At 57.1% G+C, this 12,205-nt stretch overlaps 1 protein-coding gene across 4 annotated transcripts; it reads right to left on the bottom strand.

The window, feature by feature from the left end:
* Positions 1-301: 301 nt before the first annotated feature.
* On the bottom strand, positions 302-8,858 carry COPS7A (COP9 signalosome subunit 7A). Of its 4 annotated transcripts, none has more exons than XM_004610463.3 (8): positions 8,725-8,858; positions 8,098-8,296; positions 5,198-5,273; positions 4,608-4,696; positions 3,200-3,402; positions 1,442-1,547; positions 1,202-1,353; positions 302-1,102 (listed from the first exon to the last, which is right to left on the bottom strand). In XM_004610463.3, the coding sequence occupies exons 2-8, from the start codon at positions 8,257-8,259 to the stop codon at positions 1,063-1,065; spliced, it is 828 nt and encodes a 275-aa protein (XP_004610520.1). In that variant the 5' UTR covers positions 8,260-8,296; positions 8,725-8,858; the 3' UTR covers positions 302-1,062. The 4 variants fall into 4 exon arrangements, with proteins under 4 accessions (XP_004610520.1, XP_004610519.1, XP_054999368.1 ...); XM_004610462.2 differs by having other exon boundaries at positions 8,698-8,851; XM_055143393.1 differs by having other exon boundaries at positions 8,623-8,772.
* Between the last annotated feature and the right edge of the window lie 3,347 nt (positions 8,859-12,205).

Raw genomic sequence — 12,205 nt, 5'->3', positions numbered from 1 at the left:
TCGGGCAAGGCAAACTCCCTACCCGCTGTGCTATCGCTCAGGCCCCTCCTCTTTTGTTTTGGTGTGGGACTTATTCCTGGCTTTGCACTCAGAAATCACAGGGCGCTGAGGGACCATACAGGATGCTGAGACTCAAACCCGAGTCGGCTGTGTGCAAGGCCAGCGCCTACCCACTGTAACTCTTTCTCTGGCTCCTGGTTCTCTTTTTATCCCCCAAACTTGACTATGTGTGTGGACTGGAAATGAGCGTCCTTCCCACCCAGAGCCATCAAAGACAGAAGATACCCAGCTCGGGGCGTGCTTGCAGATAGACGTCTCATAGATTTATTTCTGTCTCACGTTATATATATAGGCTTATGTATATATACTTTGCTTTTCTTTTTTTAATACAATCCTCGTTCCCCTTCCTTTCCCCTTCCAATTCACCCAAGGAAGTCGAGAGAAGCCCTTCCGTGATTGCCATCGGGCTTTTTCAGGCTAGCAGGGGCCAAGAAAGAACCATCTCTTGGCAACCTCAAGAGACAGGGCCCTTCCCAGGGAGGGGAGCGGGGGGCGGCGCCCAGGGCCGGATGGGAGGGGAGAGCCAAGGAAGGCCAGAACTGTCTCGGGAAGGACTCTGGGCTCCGAGGGTGGCAGAGCCGGTCCCAGGACTCGGGGTGGGTGCCCAGGGGGCACCGGCTGGCTCCCGAGAGGCTGCCTAGACAAGCCGGGGGCTGGAGTGGGTCGGAGGCGAGGCATGCGGGGTGGGGGGAGGCTGCCAGGGCGACAGGGCAGCCCCACCTACTCGATGGCCTGAGTAGCAGGGGGAGAGGGTGGCGGGGAGCAGGAGGGGGCGGGCAGGGGGGGGCAAATAAGAGAGTCGCGTCCAACGGCAGGTGCCAACACAAGCATGACTTGTACTCGTCTCCTGTCTACGCTTGGGGTGGGGAGAGGAGGGAGGCGGTGGGGCAGGAACGGAGAATTATCAGCTGACCAGGGGCACAGGAAGGCCCTCGGCGGGCTCCTGGGGGGGCGGGCCGGCGGGTGGAAGCCCAGATGCCCACGGCGGAAACCACAGTCTCTTCAGTTCGACTTGGACCAGATCTTGGCGCTCCCACGGAGCCTGGCGGGGGGGGGGGGGAGAGAGAGAGAGAGAGACGGGGGCTGCAGGGAGCCCCTCGGCCCCGAGTGGAGGGGGTGCGGGGTGCCCCGGGCGGCTCACCCCTTGCCCTTGGACGCCTTCTTGCTGGGCTGCCGCTGGCTGGTGCCGGGGGCCGGTTCCCGCAGCTCCGTCAGGTGCTGCTCGGGGTCCTGAGAGGTGGCGGCGGCGGCGGCGGCCGTCGTCACTTTAATGGTCTTCTTAAGGTTGGCGACCTATGGGGGGGCGGGGGTGTGATGGCCAACGGGACCTCCCGAGCCTCCCGAGCCCCGGGGTCACCACCCAGCTCGACTGCCGCCTCACCTCGCTCTCGATCTGCTGCTTCAGGCCCAGCTGCTGCTCCTTCTGCTGGTTGGCGCGGCTCACCTGCTCCTCGATGCCCGACAGCACCACCTCACAGCCCACACACCTGCGGCGGGCACGGGAGGGGCGTCAGCAGGCCGGGGGGCGGGGGGGGCCGCCATCCTGTACTCCTGAACAGTCTCTCTCTCTCTATTTTTGCTTTTTGGGCCACACGTGGCAATACTCAGAGGTTCCATCTGTCTTTTTTTTTTTTTTTTTTGCGTCACACCCGGTGATGCACTCAGGAATTACTCCTGGTGGTGCTCAAGGGACCCTATGGGATGCTGGGATTCAAACCCGGCTCGGCCGCGTGCAAGGCAAACGCCCTCCCTGCTGTGCTATTGCTCCAGCCCCTCAGAGGTTCCACCTGGCTCTGCACTCAGGAATCACTGCTGGCGGTGCTCAGGGGAACGTACGGGATGCCAGGGATCGAACCCCAGCGGCCGTGTGCGAGGCCGGCGCCCTCCCTGCTGCACTGTGGCTCCGCCCCCGTGGCAACCGTTCTCGGCGAGAGCGCGGCGCACTGGCAGCCAAGCCCTGCCAGGACGGGGCCCTCGCCAGGCTGGGGAGCTGGAGAATATTGTGGCAGGAACGAGAGGTGTGGGGAGGGGCTGGGGAGGGAGGGCAGGGGTGAAGGCGCCTGCCCCGCCCGCAGCTGGCCCCCACTGGATCCCGGGCACCACACGGTCCCCGAGCGTTGCTGGGCCAGTATGGGGCAGGGAGTCCGAGGCGCGCGGGTCCAAGCAGCAGCAGACGCTCGGGCTCCCATAGTGAACCACTGGCCCGGGTGGCCGAGAGTCTCAGGGAGGAGCTGCTGGGCCCGAGCACCCGCTCAAAAACAAACAAACAAAAAAGTATAAGGAAGGCGCTGGAGCGATAGCACAGCGGGTAGGGCATTTGCCTTGCACGCGGCCGACCCGGGTTCGAATCCCAGCATCCCATATGGTCCCCCGAGCACCGCCAGGGGTAATTCCTGAGTGCATGAGCCAGGAATGACCCCTGTGCATTGCCGGGTGTGACCCCCCCCCAAAAAAAAGCAAAAAAAAAAAAAGTATAAGGAACCGTTTGGAGGCGCCAGAGCCACAGCACAGCGGGGAGGGGTTTGCCCTGCACACGGCCAATCCGGGTTCCATCCCCGGCATCCCATAAGATCCCCCGAGCACCACCAGGAGTAATTCTTGAGTGCAGAGCCAGGAGGAACCCCTGAGCACTGTGGGTGTGCCCCCGCGCCCCCGAAAAAAAAATCAAAATCCTAAAAAAACAACCAGAAATGCTTGAAGTCCACGAAAACAGAGAGCAGAGGAAGGGGCCCTGAAGAGCGACACTGGGAGCCGACAGGAGGGCGAGCGGGGGGCGGGGCGCCCACGGCTGCGCGGGTTCTAGCCACTGTGCCACCAACGCGGCCCTCCAGGACCCCGTGAGGTTAGGGCCCGCTCCCGCGGGTCCCCCGCCAGAGGCTGCTGCAAGAAGGAGGATTCCCGAAATCTCGGTCCCTCTTCTGGTTCTGGGCCACACCCGCTCCGGGTGGCTCCCGGCTCTGCGCGCGGGGGTCACTTCTGATGGGCTCGGGGGACCATAAGGGGGGCCGGGAATCGAGCCAACATGGGCTGAGCGCTCCCCGCCCTCCCCGCGGCCCCCTCGACTCCCGGGCTCTGAGCCCCGGGGTCCCTCCCTTTGGGGGGCGTGAGAAGGGCCGCCCGGGGCGGGCCCGGGCCTCACCACTCCTGCAGGGTCCGCGCGATGGCACTGAGGTCCTGGCGCTGGATGTCCCGCCCGATGCTGTAGTCCACCTCCAGCCGCTGGTTGCGCTGGTCCAGCGAGCCCCGCAGCACGTCGGCGTACACGGCCTCGATGACCAGGTCCTCCAGCTGCCGCACGTTGCGCAGCGCCAGCGCCTCCAGCAGCACAGCGTAGGGGATACACTGCGCGGAGGGCAGGGGAGGGGCAGGCTGGGCGCGCGGCACTCGGCGCTTCCTTCCCCTGCCTCAGCCCAAGGTGGGTCCCCGCCTGCCCTCCTGCGCCTGCTCCCGCCCTTCCCTCCCTGGGCTGGCGCGCAGCCCCTCTGCAAAAGCTGAACAGCCTGGGAGAGATAGTAGGGTGGGGAACCTGCCCTGCACAAGGCCGACCGGGGTTCAACCCCCGGCACCCCACAGGGTCACCTGACCACTGGGTCAGCCAGTCAGAGTAAGGTTCAGGGACCCTGGACTGGCCAGAGTAAGGCTCAGGAGAATGACAGGAGACCGGGCCAAGAGACACGGGGGTCGCCAGGCAGGCAGGGCACAGGGTATGGGAAAACAGCAAGGCAGAGGGGCTGGAGCGGTAGCACAGCGGGGAGGGCGTTTGCCTTGCACGCGGCAAACCCAGGTTCGATTCCCAGCATCCCACAGGGTCCCCTGAGCACCGCCAGGGGCAATTCCTGAGTGCAGAGCCAGGAGGAACCCTTGTGCATTGCCAGGTGTGACCCAAAAAGCAAAAAACAAAACAAAAACAGCAAGGCAGAGCACGGAGTGAGTAGAGTGGGGAGGGCGCTGGCCATGCATGAGGCTGACCACTGAGTTCAGCCCCTGGCATCCCATCCTGTTCCGAGCACTGCCAGAATGAGTCCTGAGCACAGAGCCAGGAGTAAGCCCTGAGCATCATCAGGTGTGACCCCAAACCCAATCGGGACCAATGAAACCCAGAGCCTAAGGGAAGCAGACACAGGCCCCGGGTCCGGGTCCTTATTCAAGCTGGAGAGCCCAGCGCCCGCCCCCCCCCCCACCCCAGGAGAGCGCCCTGCAGGAGGCCGACCCTCACCCCAACATCAACAGCTGCTGTGCTGGTCTGGGGCCGCACCCCGCGGTGCCCAGGGGGCTCTCCTGGCAGTGCTGGGCAGGAGGGGTCCTGATGTGACACTGGAACTCCTGGACTTTCGCCTGCCTCGCACCCCAGCTGCTCGCTGACCCCAACCCCCAAAGCCCAAAGCTGTTGTGTAGAATTGCATGTGACAGAAGAGACCTCGGAAGCCTCCGGGAGTATTTCTCAGTCAAGTTTCAGAAGCAGCCCAGGAGGGGCGGTGGGGAGGCAGGGGGCTCGGAGGTGGGGGCCCGGGCAAAGGCGGTCCCGGTCGGGGCCACGCGTCACTCACCTTGACTTTGGCAGCCAGAGTGACGACTGACAGGTGCCGAAGCTTATTCTTCTGAGCTTCTGTGAGCGGGGGAAGATTCCGGGCCTCGGCTAGGAAGGAAGGACAGGGAACCCTGATTCCCTCCCCAGCTGTTCAATTTTTATTTTCTTCTTGGGTCACACCCGGCGATGCACAGGGATTACTCCTGGCTCTGCACACAAGAATTACTCCTGGCGGTGCTCGGGGGACCCTATGGGATGCTGGGAATTGAACCTGGGTTGGCCACGTGCCAGGCAAACACCCTCCCCGCTGTGCTATAGATCCAGCCCCATGTGCTGTTAATTTTCATGCCAAATCATGTCTTGATTTGTTTGGGATTTTGGTTCCGGGGGCGCAGGGTGGCCCACCCAGCTCCGGGTGGGGCTCAGGGGCGCTGGGGACAGGCACGTGGGTGGGTTGCGTGCCAGGCAAGTGCCTGCCTGCTGGACTCTCTGGCGCCACCCCTACCTGTATGGAGGATGTAGGTGGGGTCGGGCCCCGGAATGTCGCTAAGCCCCGGGACAGTGCCCTTCTCCCACTGGCCCTCTCTGAGGCTGCAGCCCCTCCGTTACCGAGGTAGTCTGAGTATGTCCCGTACGCAAACACTGTGAGGAGCCGGAATGTGGAGGCGAAATCACTCTCGGCCAGCTGCAAAAGAGGAGGGGAGAGGAGAGGAGAGGTGACAGGCCCAGGGCAGGCCCTGGCTGGCCCCTCCCGGCCCCTCCCAGCCTCCCTTGTCTGAGCTTCTTTGTTTTTTTTTTTTTTGCTTTTTGGGTCACACCTGGCGATGCTCAGGAATTACTCCTGGCGGTGCTCGGGGGACCCTATGGGATGCTGGGAATCGAATCTGGGTCGGCTGCGTGCAAGGCAAACGCCCTCCCCACTGTGCTATGGCTCCAGCCCCAAGTCACTGGCTTCTGTAGGGTACCATTCCTCTGACCGCTGCAGCTGAGAGCCTGGTATCTTTTCTGGGATTCTCGGATGGGCGGTGGCGGGCTCCCCCCTCCGCCAAATGCTCTGTCTTTCCTTTGAGGGCTTCTCCTTCGCCCTGCTGCAGAGTGGGGAGGGCACGCTACCCGTCTGTCCATTTCAGGGGGATCCCAAACACTCAATCATGGACCCCTGAAAACTGGAATTTGTCCATGTACTGCTGCCACAGCATCGCAAGTCGGTGGCAATTATGTGGGTGTACGGGCCACCCTCAGTGATGCTCATGGCTGACTCCTAGTTCTGTGCTCAGGCTCCTGGAGGTGCTTGGGGCACCCTATGAGATGCTGAGGCTAGAACCCGGGTCAGCTGCGTGGAAGGTGAGCGCCCTCCCTGCTGCACTACTGCTCCGACCCTACCTACCATCTACTCTGGGATCTGGGATTTTATTTTATTTTCCTGCTTTTTGGGTCACATTGGTGATGCACAGAGGTTCCTCCTGGCTCTGTACTCAGGAATTACTCCTGGCGGTGCTCAGGGGACTCTATGGGATGCTGGGAATCGAACCCGGGTCAGCCGTGTGCAAGGCAAACGCCCTACCCGCTGTGCTATCGCTCCAGCCCTGGATCTAGGATCTTAAAACTTCTCTCTGCTCTCTCCCCAAGCCCTCTCCTCTTTCTCCCTCTCTGGTCATACCTGGCAGTACTCAAGGGCTACTCCCTGCCGTGTTCTGGGGTTGCTCCTGACAGTGCTCGAGGGATGAATGGTTCTGGGGATTGAACCTGGGGTCTCCCGAGTGCAAACTATGTGTTCAGCTCTTCGAGCCAACTCCCCACCTGTGATTTAAACTGAACACTGGGGCCGAGGATAGGTTCAAGGGGCAGAGAGTGTCTCATACACTTCCGGACTTCCTTATGCAATGCTGGGAAATTAAACAGAAATTATTTAACACACACACCCTCATCTGCCATTCTGGCATGCTCCTTGCTGTTTCCAGCATTTTTCCGTGTGTCTCTGGGAAAGATAACTCTCTCCTTATCTAACTTATCTCAGTAGTGCAGAGAACAGGGTTATGTCGATCTCACACTGGCTGCTGACAACTCACCTGCTCCTTCTTTTTTTGAGTTTTGTTTTGGGGCCACACCAAAAGGTGCTCATATACCTGGCTCTGTGCTCAGGGATTTCTCCTGGCAGGGGTTGGGGGAACCATATAAGGTGCCAAGGATCAAACTCGGGTCAGCCACATGCAAGGCTAGCATCTTTCCCGCTAGACTAGCTCCTTGGACCATACTTCACCAGGACCTCACCTGGTTATTCTACAATAGCAGGGAGAGGCAGGGAGAGGCCGTGATTGTTCCTACTCCCCCACACCCAAGCATGGAGACTGAACTACTCAGGTCTCGCGATACAAGGCAGGAGCTTTGGCACAAAACCACATCCCTGCTCCCAGAATTTCTTTTCTTCTTCTTTTTGCTCCTTTGGAACCACACCTGGCAGTTATCAGGCGGTACTTGGGTCTTGTGCTTGGGGGTCCCTCCTGCCAGTGTGTCGCCAACCCCAGTGCCAGGGAAAGAACTGAGCCACCTGAACACAAAGCGTGAGCACAGCCCAATGAGCCTGAGCCATCTCTCTGGCTCTCCTCTCCATTTTCCTTATATGGGGGGGGGGTATAAAGGAGGGCTGGAGAGATAGTACAGCAGGTAGGGCACTTGCCTTGCACACGGCTGACCTGGGTTCAATCCCTGGCATCCCAAATAGTTTCCTGAACGCTAGTGATCCCTGAGTGCAAAGCCAGGAGTAATCCCTGAGCATCGCTGGGTATGTCTCCCAAACAAGCATTTAGAAAAGGAAAAACATTCAAAAGCACGGGGTGGAGGGGGTGGGGGGGTGCTGGAGCGATAGCACAGCAAGTAGGGCGTTTGCCTTGCACGCAGCCGACCCGGGTTCGATTCCCAACATCCCATAGGGTCCCCTGAGCACCACCAGGAGGAATTTCTGAGTGCAAAGCCAAGAGGAAGCCCTGTGCATCGCCAGGTGTGACCCAAAGAGCCAAAAAATAGCACGGGATTGGTTTAGATCTTTGCAGATCTTAATGTCTAGTTTAACAGGCGGCCGCTAGATGATTCTCCGGACTGCTTCCACACTTGGTATTTTATATTTGGTATTGGTGGGAAACAGGAAGTCCGGTTTCAGAGAGGTTTCTGGGAAAAGGCGGGGGGCAGTGGTTTAGTTGTATAGCCTTCCAGAGAAAACTCAGGCTGCAAAATACAAGCGACCGGAGTCCTAATACCTATTACAAGCCATGACCATCGAGGGGCTGCGGTGGAGCCAGGGGCCTCTTCTAAATCAAAAGGAAGCGTCCGGGGTTCTACACATCTCTCACCCCAAGAGAACCTCAGGGGTCTGTGCGCTTACTCCAGCAGGCTGCCAGCGAGCCACGGCTTCCGTCGCTGTTTAACTAAACAGGTACGGGGTTGCAACATGAGCCCTGTCCCTCCACGCTCAAACCCAGAGGCCAGCCCCCAGCTGCCCTCGGGGAACCCACCTCTCTGACATTGGGCATATCCAGCAGTTCCCCAAACACGTAGACACCAGGGGCCTCCAGCACCTGGTGGATGAGGGTGGCCAGCGCTGCCCCCTTGGCTGACTTGGCCAGGAGCAGGAACTGCTCCTGGTTCTGCCCTGTCACCTTCACCTCGGCACTCATGGCTGAGTGGGGGCACCCGGGCTCCCGGTGTCTGGAGCTGCAAGGAAAGAGGAGGTGAGGCTGGCGGTGCCCAGACACGGATGGGGGGGGCAGGGAAGCCCCGGGGCTGGCCTGCAGAGTCCAGGATGGGGGTGACCCGGCCACCTGGGGGTAGGAGACGGGGCTGCCACGCCCACCCGCTGCCCCCAGCCGGGGGCCTAACCCCAAATCCCACCCTATGCAGCCCATTGAACCCCCGGGGCACTGGAGGCAGTGAGGGATGGGGGCGGGTCACATGATGTCCACCCTAACGACCACGCTCCCTCAAGCCGCCACGGGTGCCCCAAGGCCTCCCCCCGGCCACGTGACCTCACCCTCACGAACCTTCACGTGGCTCCGCCCCCTCCCTTAAAGAGGCCGCCCCGGGGCCGGGGGCTCCCGCCGACTGCCCCGTCGTACCCTGGGTCAGACTGTGCGGGCCGCTACCTGGAAGCTTCTTCTTCCAGCGCGCCAGGCGGGGCCGCAGCTCCGTCACCTCCGGCAGCTGTTCCGAGCCTTTCCTGCCACCTCCCCACCGGGCCGCTCTGGCCCCGCGACTCTATGACTGACTTCCGGCCGCACTTCCGCTCTCTCCAGGCCGGTTTGAGGGGCGGGATATATGTCCCGCCCTCCCATTGGAGGAAGGGTCCGTTAATTATAACGCGCCTTTTATTTTTCTGATTGGCTGTTGCGGAAAAACTTGACGGGTGCCTTTTTCTGTTTGGTTTCAATAAAACTTTATTGTTCGAGAGGGCTTGCCCTGGTAGCAAGGGACCCACGTGGTTTCTCTGCCCTTGGGTTCTGTGTTGACTCCGAGCTGACATCAGGAGTCCGATCTGCTCAAAGTGCCTTCTCTTTTAGAGATGAAAGCTAAAATGGAAAGAGGAAGAAGGTTAAAAAGGTGCGCCCCCATATACATATATGGAAATGACTCCAAAACACCATCTATCTATATACATATATAAATATATATATTATATATATGTTTAGCGACTGATAGCACCTGGAGAGCTAAACCACTTTTTTTTTCCTTTTGTGCTGCCCGGGCTACACATCACTTTTTTTTTCTTTTTGGATCACACCAGGAATTACTCCTGGCGGTGCTTGGGGGACCATACGGGATGCTGGGAATCGAACCTGGGTCAGCCGGGTGCAAGGCAAATGCCTTCCCCGCTCCAGCCCTGCACCTCCTTTTTTTTTTTTTGCCTTTTGGGTCACACCTGGCAGTGCACAGGGATTACTCCTGACTCTGCACTCAGGAATCACCTCTGGCAGTGCTCAGAGGACCATATGGGATGCTGGGAATCGAATCCGGGTCGGCCGCGGGCAAGGCAAACGCCCTCCCCGCTGTGCTATCGCTCCAGCCCTGCCCCTCACATTTTTGTCAGACTTTTTCTCCACCTTTTAGCCACTGAGCCACAAAGCCAGTTCCTTGTTTTTGAGGAGCAAGCAAACAGAAGTAAGAACGGTGACGGAAAGATACCTTTGTCCGTGTTTCGAACAGGCTAATGCCAGAAAGCAGGAACTGCCAAGGGGCAGCTGAGTCTGGGCGGCATGATACAACCTTGGAGTGTAGTATTTGGGATGGCCTGGAAATGGTCATAACCTTGCTCAGTACCTTGCAATCTGGGAATGTTCTCCCAGTGTGCTCATGTACTTAAGGTTGTCCAGATCCTGCTATGCAAAATAACATACTTGGGACTTTTTGCTTTGTACTGGCCTGCCAGCCTCCTGCAAATGTCCTATCCCCCAGTAAACACTCTATAAAAGTGGAGTTCTCGCCTTTGTTCCGGGCTGAGCCATTGGAAAAGGAAGGTCCAACAGCATAGCTGAAACTGAGTTTTCCCATTTCTCAGTGTACCACTTGGTTTTTTACTGACTCTTGGCCAGAATTTCCAAAACAGGAAAAATAAAGCAAATAATAGTAGCTCACATAGCACAGCGGGTAGGGCGTTTGCCCTGCACGTGGCCGACCCAGGTTTGATTCCTCTGTTCCTCTCGGAGAGCCCGGCAAGCTACTGAGTGTATCCAATCCGCATGGCAGAGCCTGGCAAGCTATCCGTGGCATATTCGATGATATACCAAAAACAGTTAACAAGTCTCACAATGGAAACACTACAGGTGCCCATTTGAGCAAATTGATGAATAACGGGATGACAGTGCTACAGTGCTACAGTGCACATATACTAAGTATTTGCCCTTGGCCAGACAGCTTTAATTTTTTTTTTCCACACTCAGCTGTGTGCAGGGCTTACTCCTGTTAATGCACACTTGGTGGTGCTCAGGGGACAGTTTGGGGTACTGGGGATTGAACCTGGTTTGACATCGTGCAAGGCAAGCAAAGCACCCTACCCATTGTAGTACTATTACTCTGACCCCCCACCTTGAACATTTTTATATCATTGAATTCTTACACCTGTCCACAGTCCCAACGATGACTCCAAAACATCATCTATCATAATTACACGTGCTTTGTCATGCATTACCACTTAATTCCCCTGGCAAGGGGAAAAAGAAATTCTACTTGAAGGCATATGCTATTCTAATTTTATAGATGAGGAAATTGAGGCTCATAAAAGTTCAGGATTTGCTTGAAACCCAGGTCTTTTAAAGTAGAAGCCACATTCCATTTGGCCATGGGACTTTTGGAAATAAATAGCAACCTTTTTTTTAAGTGTTTCATTCCTCCGATCAGGCTTAGAGAAGCTACTTGTGGAATTACATGGAACTGAATTTGTAATTAACTTGTGTTAGAAAAACAATTTCTAAACTAAAAGTTCTATACCAGGGTTGAATTGATCTCTGTGCTAAGCACTGAAATAAGAGCTTTAATTTAATTTATTTGAAGCTTGCCACAGTCCCTTGTTGCCATTTTTCAGACAGGAAATAACTAAAGCCCAGGGAAGTTCAGTAATTTTAAGTAATGGAAAGGAGAACGTGCAGTTAGAACACTAATGAAGAGAGAACCATAGGGCTACTATACTTTGGGCCACATGGTTTGGTTTATGGTTGAAAATACAAGGCGGGGGCTGGAGCGATAGCACAGGGTAGGGCGTTTACCTTGCAAGCAGTCTACCCGGGTTCGATTCCCAGCATCCTATAGGGTCCCCCAAGCAACGCCAGGAGGAATTCTTGAGTGCAGAGCCAGGAATAACCCCTGTGCATCATCAGGTGTGACCCAAAAAGCCAAAAAGAAAAATATAAAGGAAAGAGGGGCAGGATAGTTCAGTGGGTAGGGTATTTGCTTTGCACTTAGCTGATCACCAGCATCCCCGATGGTCCTCCAAGCACCACCAGGAGTGATTTCAGGGTGAAGAGTCAGGAGTAAGCCCTGAGCACCACTGGGTGTACCCATTACCACTACCCTTAAAAAAAAAAAAGAGGGGGTGGAGCAATAGCACAGCGGGTAGGGCATTTGCCTTGAATGCGGCCCACCCGGGTTCGATTCCCAGCATCCCATATGGTCCCTCAGCACCGCCAGGAGTAATTCCTGAGTGCAAAGCCAGGAGTAGCCCCTGTGCATTTCCAGGTGTGACCAGGAAAGGAAGGAAAGGAAAGGAAAGGAAAGGAAAGGAAAGGAAAGGAAAGGAAAGGAAAGGAAAGGAAAGGAAAGGAAAGGAAAGGAAAGGAAAGGAAAGGAAAGGAAAGGAAAGGAAAGGAAAGGAAAGGAAAGGAAAGGAAAGGAAAGGAAAGGAAAGGAAAGGAAAGGAAAGGAAAGGAAAGGAAAGGAAAGGAAAGGAAAGGAAAGGAAAGGAAAGAAAGGTCCTGGAGTGTGAAGAGAGAGAGAAGTTTGGAGGCCAAGGACAACTCAAAAATCTAGAGCGGATGGTTTGACTTTGGAGACCTTGGTTCAATTCCTCGCAGTGCATGATGTCCCAGTACAAAACTGGGAGTAGGCCTTGAACACCATTGGGTGTGGCCCCCAAAT

Source organism: Sorex araneus, chromosome 6 (assembly GCF_027595985.1).
Source record: "Sorex araneus isolate mSorAra2 chromosome 6, mSorAra2.pri, whole genome shotgun sequence".
NCBI classification, from domain to species: Eukaryota; Metazoa; Chordata; class Mammalia; order Eulipotyphla; family Soricidae; genus Sorex; species Sorex araneus.
The sequence above is the reverse complement of the archived record's forward strand: the minus strand, read 5'-3'. Positions and strand labels throughout refer to the sequence as shown.

Coding starts and splice junctions, on each gene's coding strand:
- COPS7A (XM_004610463.3), bottom strand. CDS start 8,259: ATGAGTGCCGAGGTGAAGGTGACAGGGCAGAACCAGGAGCAGTTCCTG. Junction 3,403..4,607: donor CTCTGGCTGCCAAAGTCAAG/GTGAGTGACGCG, acceptor CCCTCCGCGCAG/TGTATCCCCTACGCTGTGCT. Junction 1,354..1,441: donor AGCAGCAGATCGAGAGCGAG/GTGAGGCGGCAG, acceptor GCCCCCCCATAG/GTCGCCAACCTTAAGAAGAC.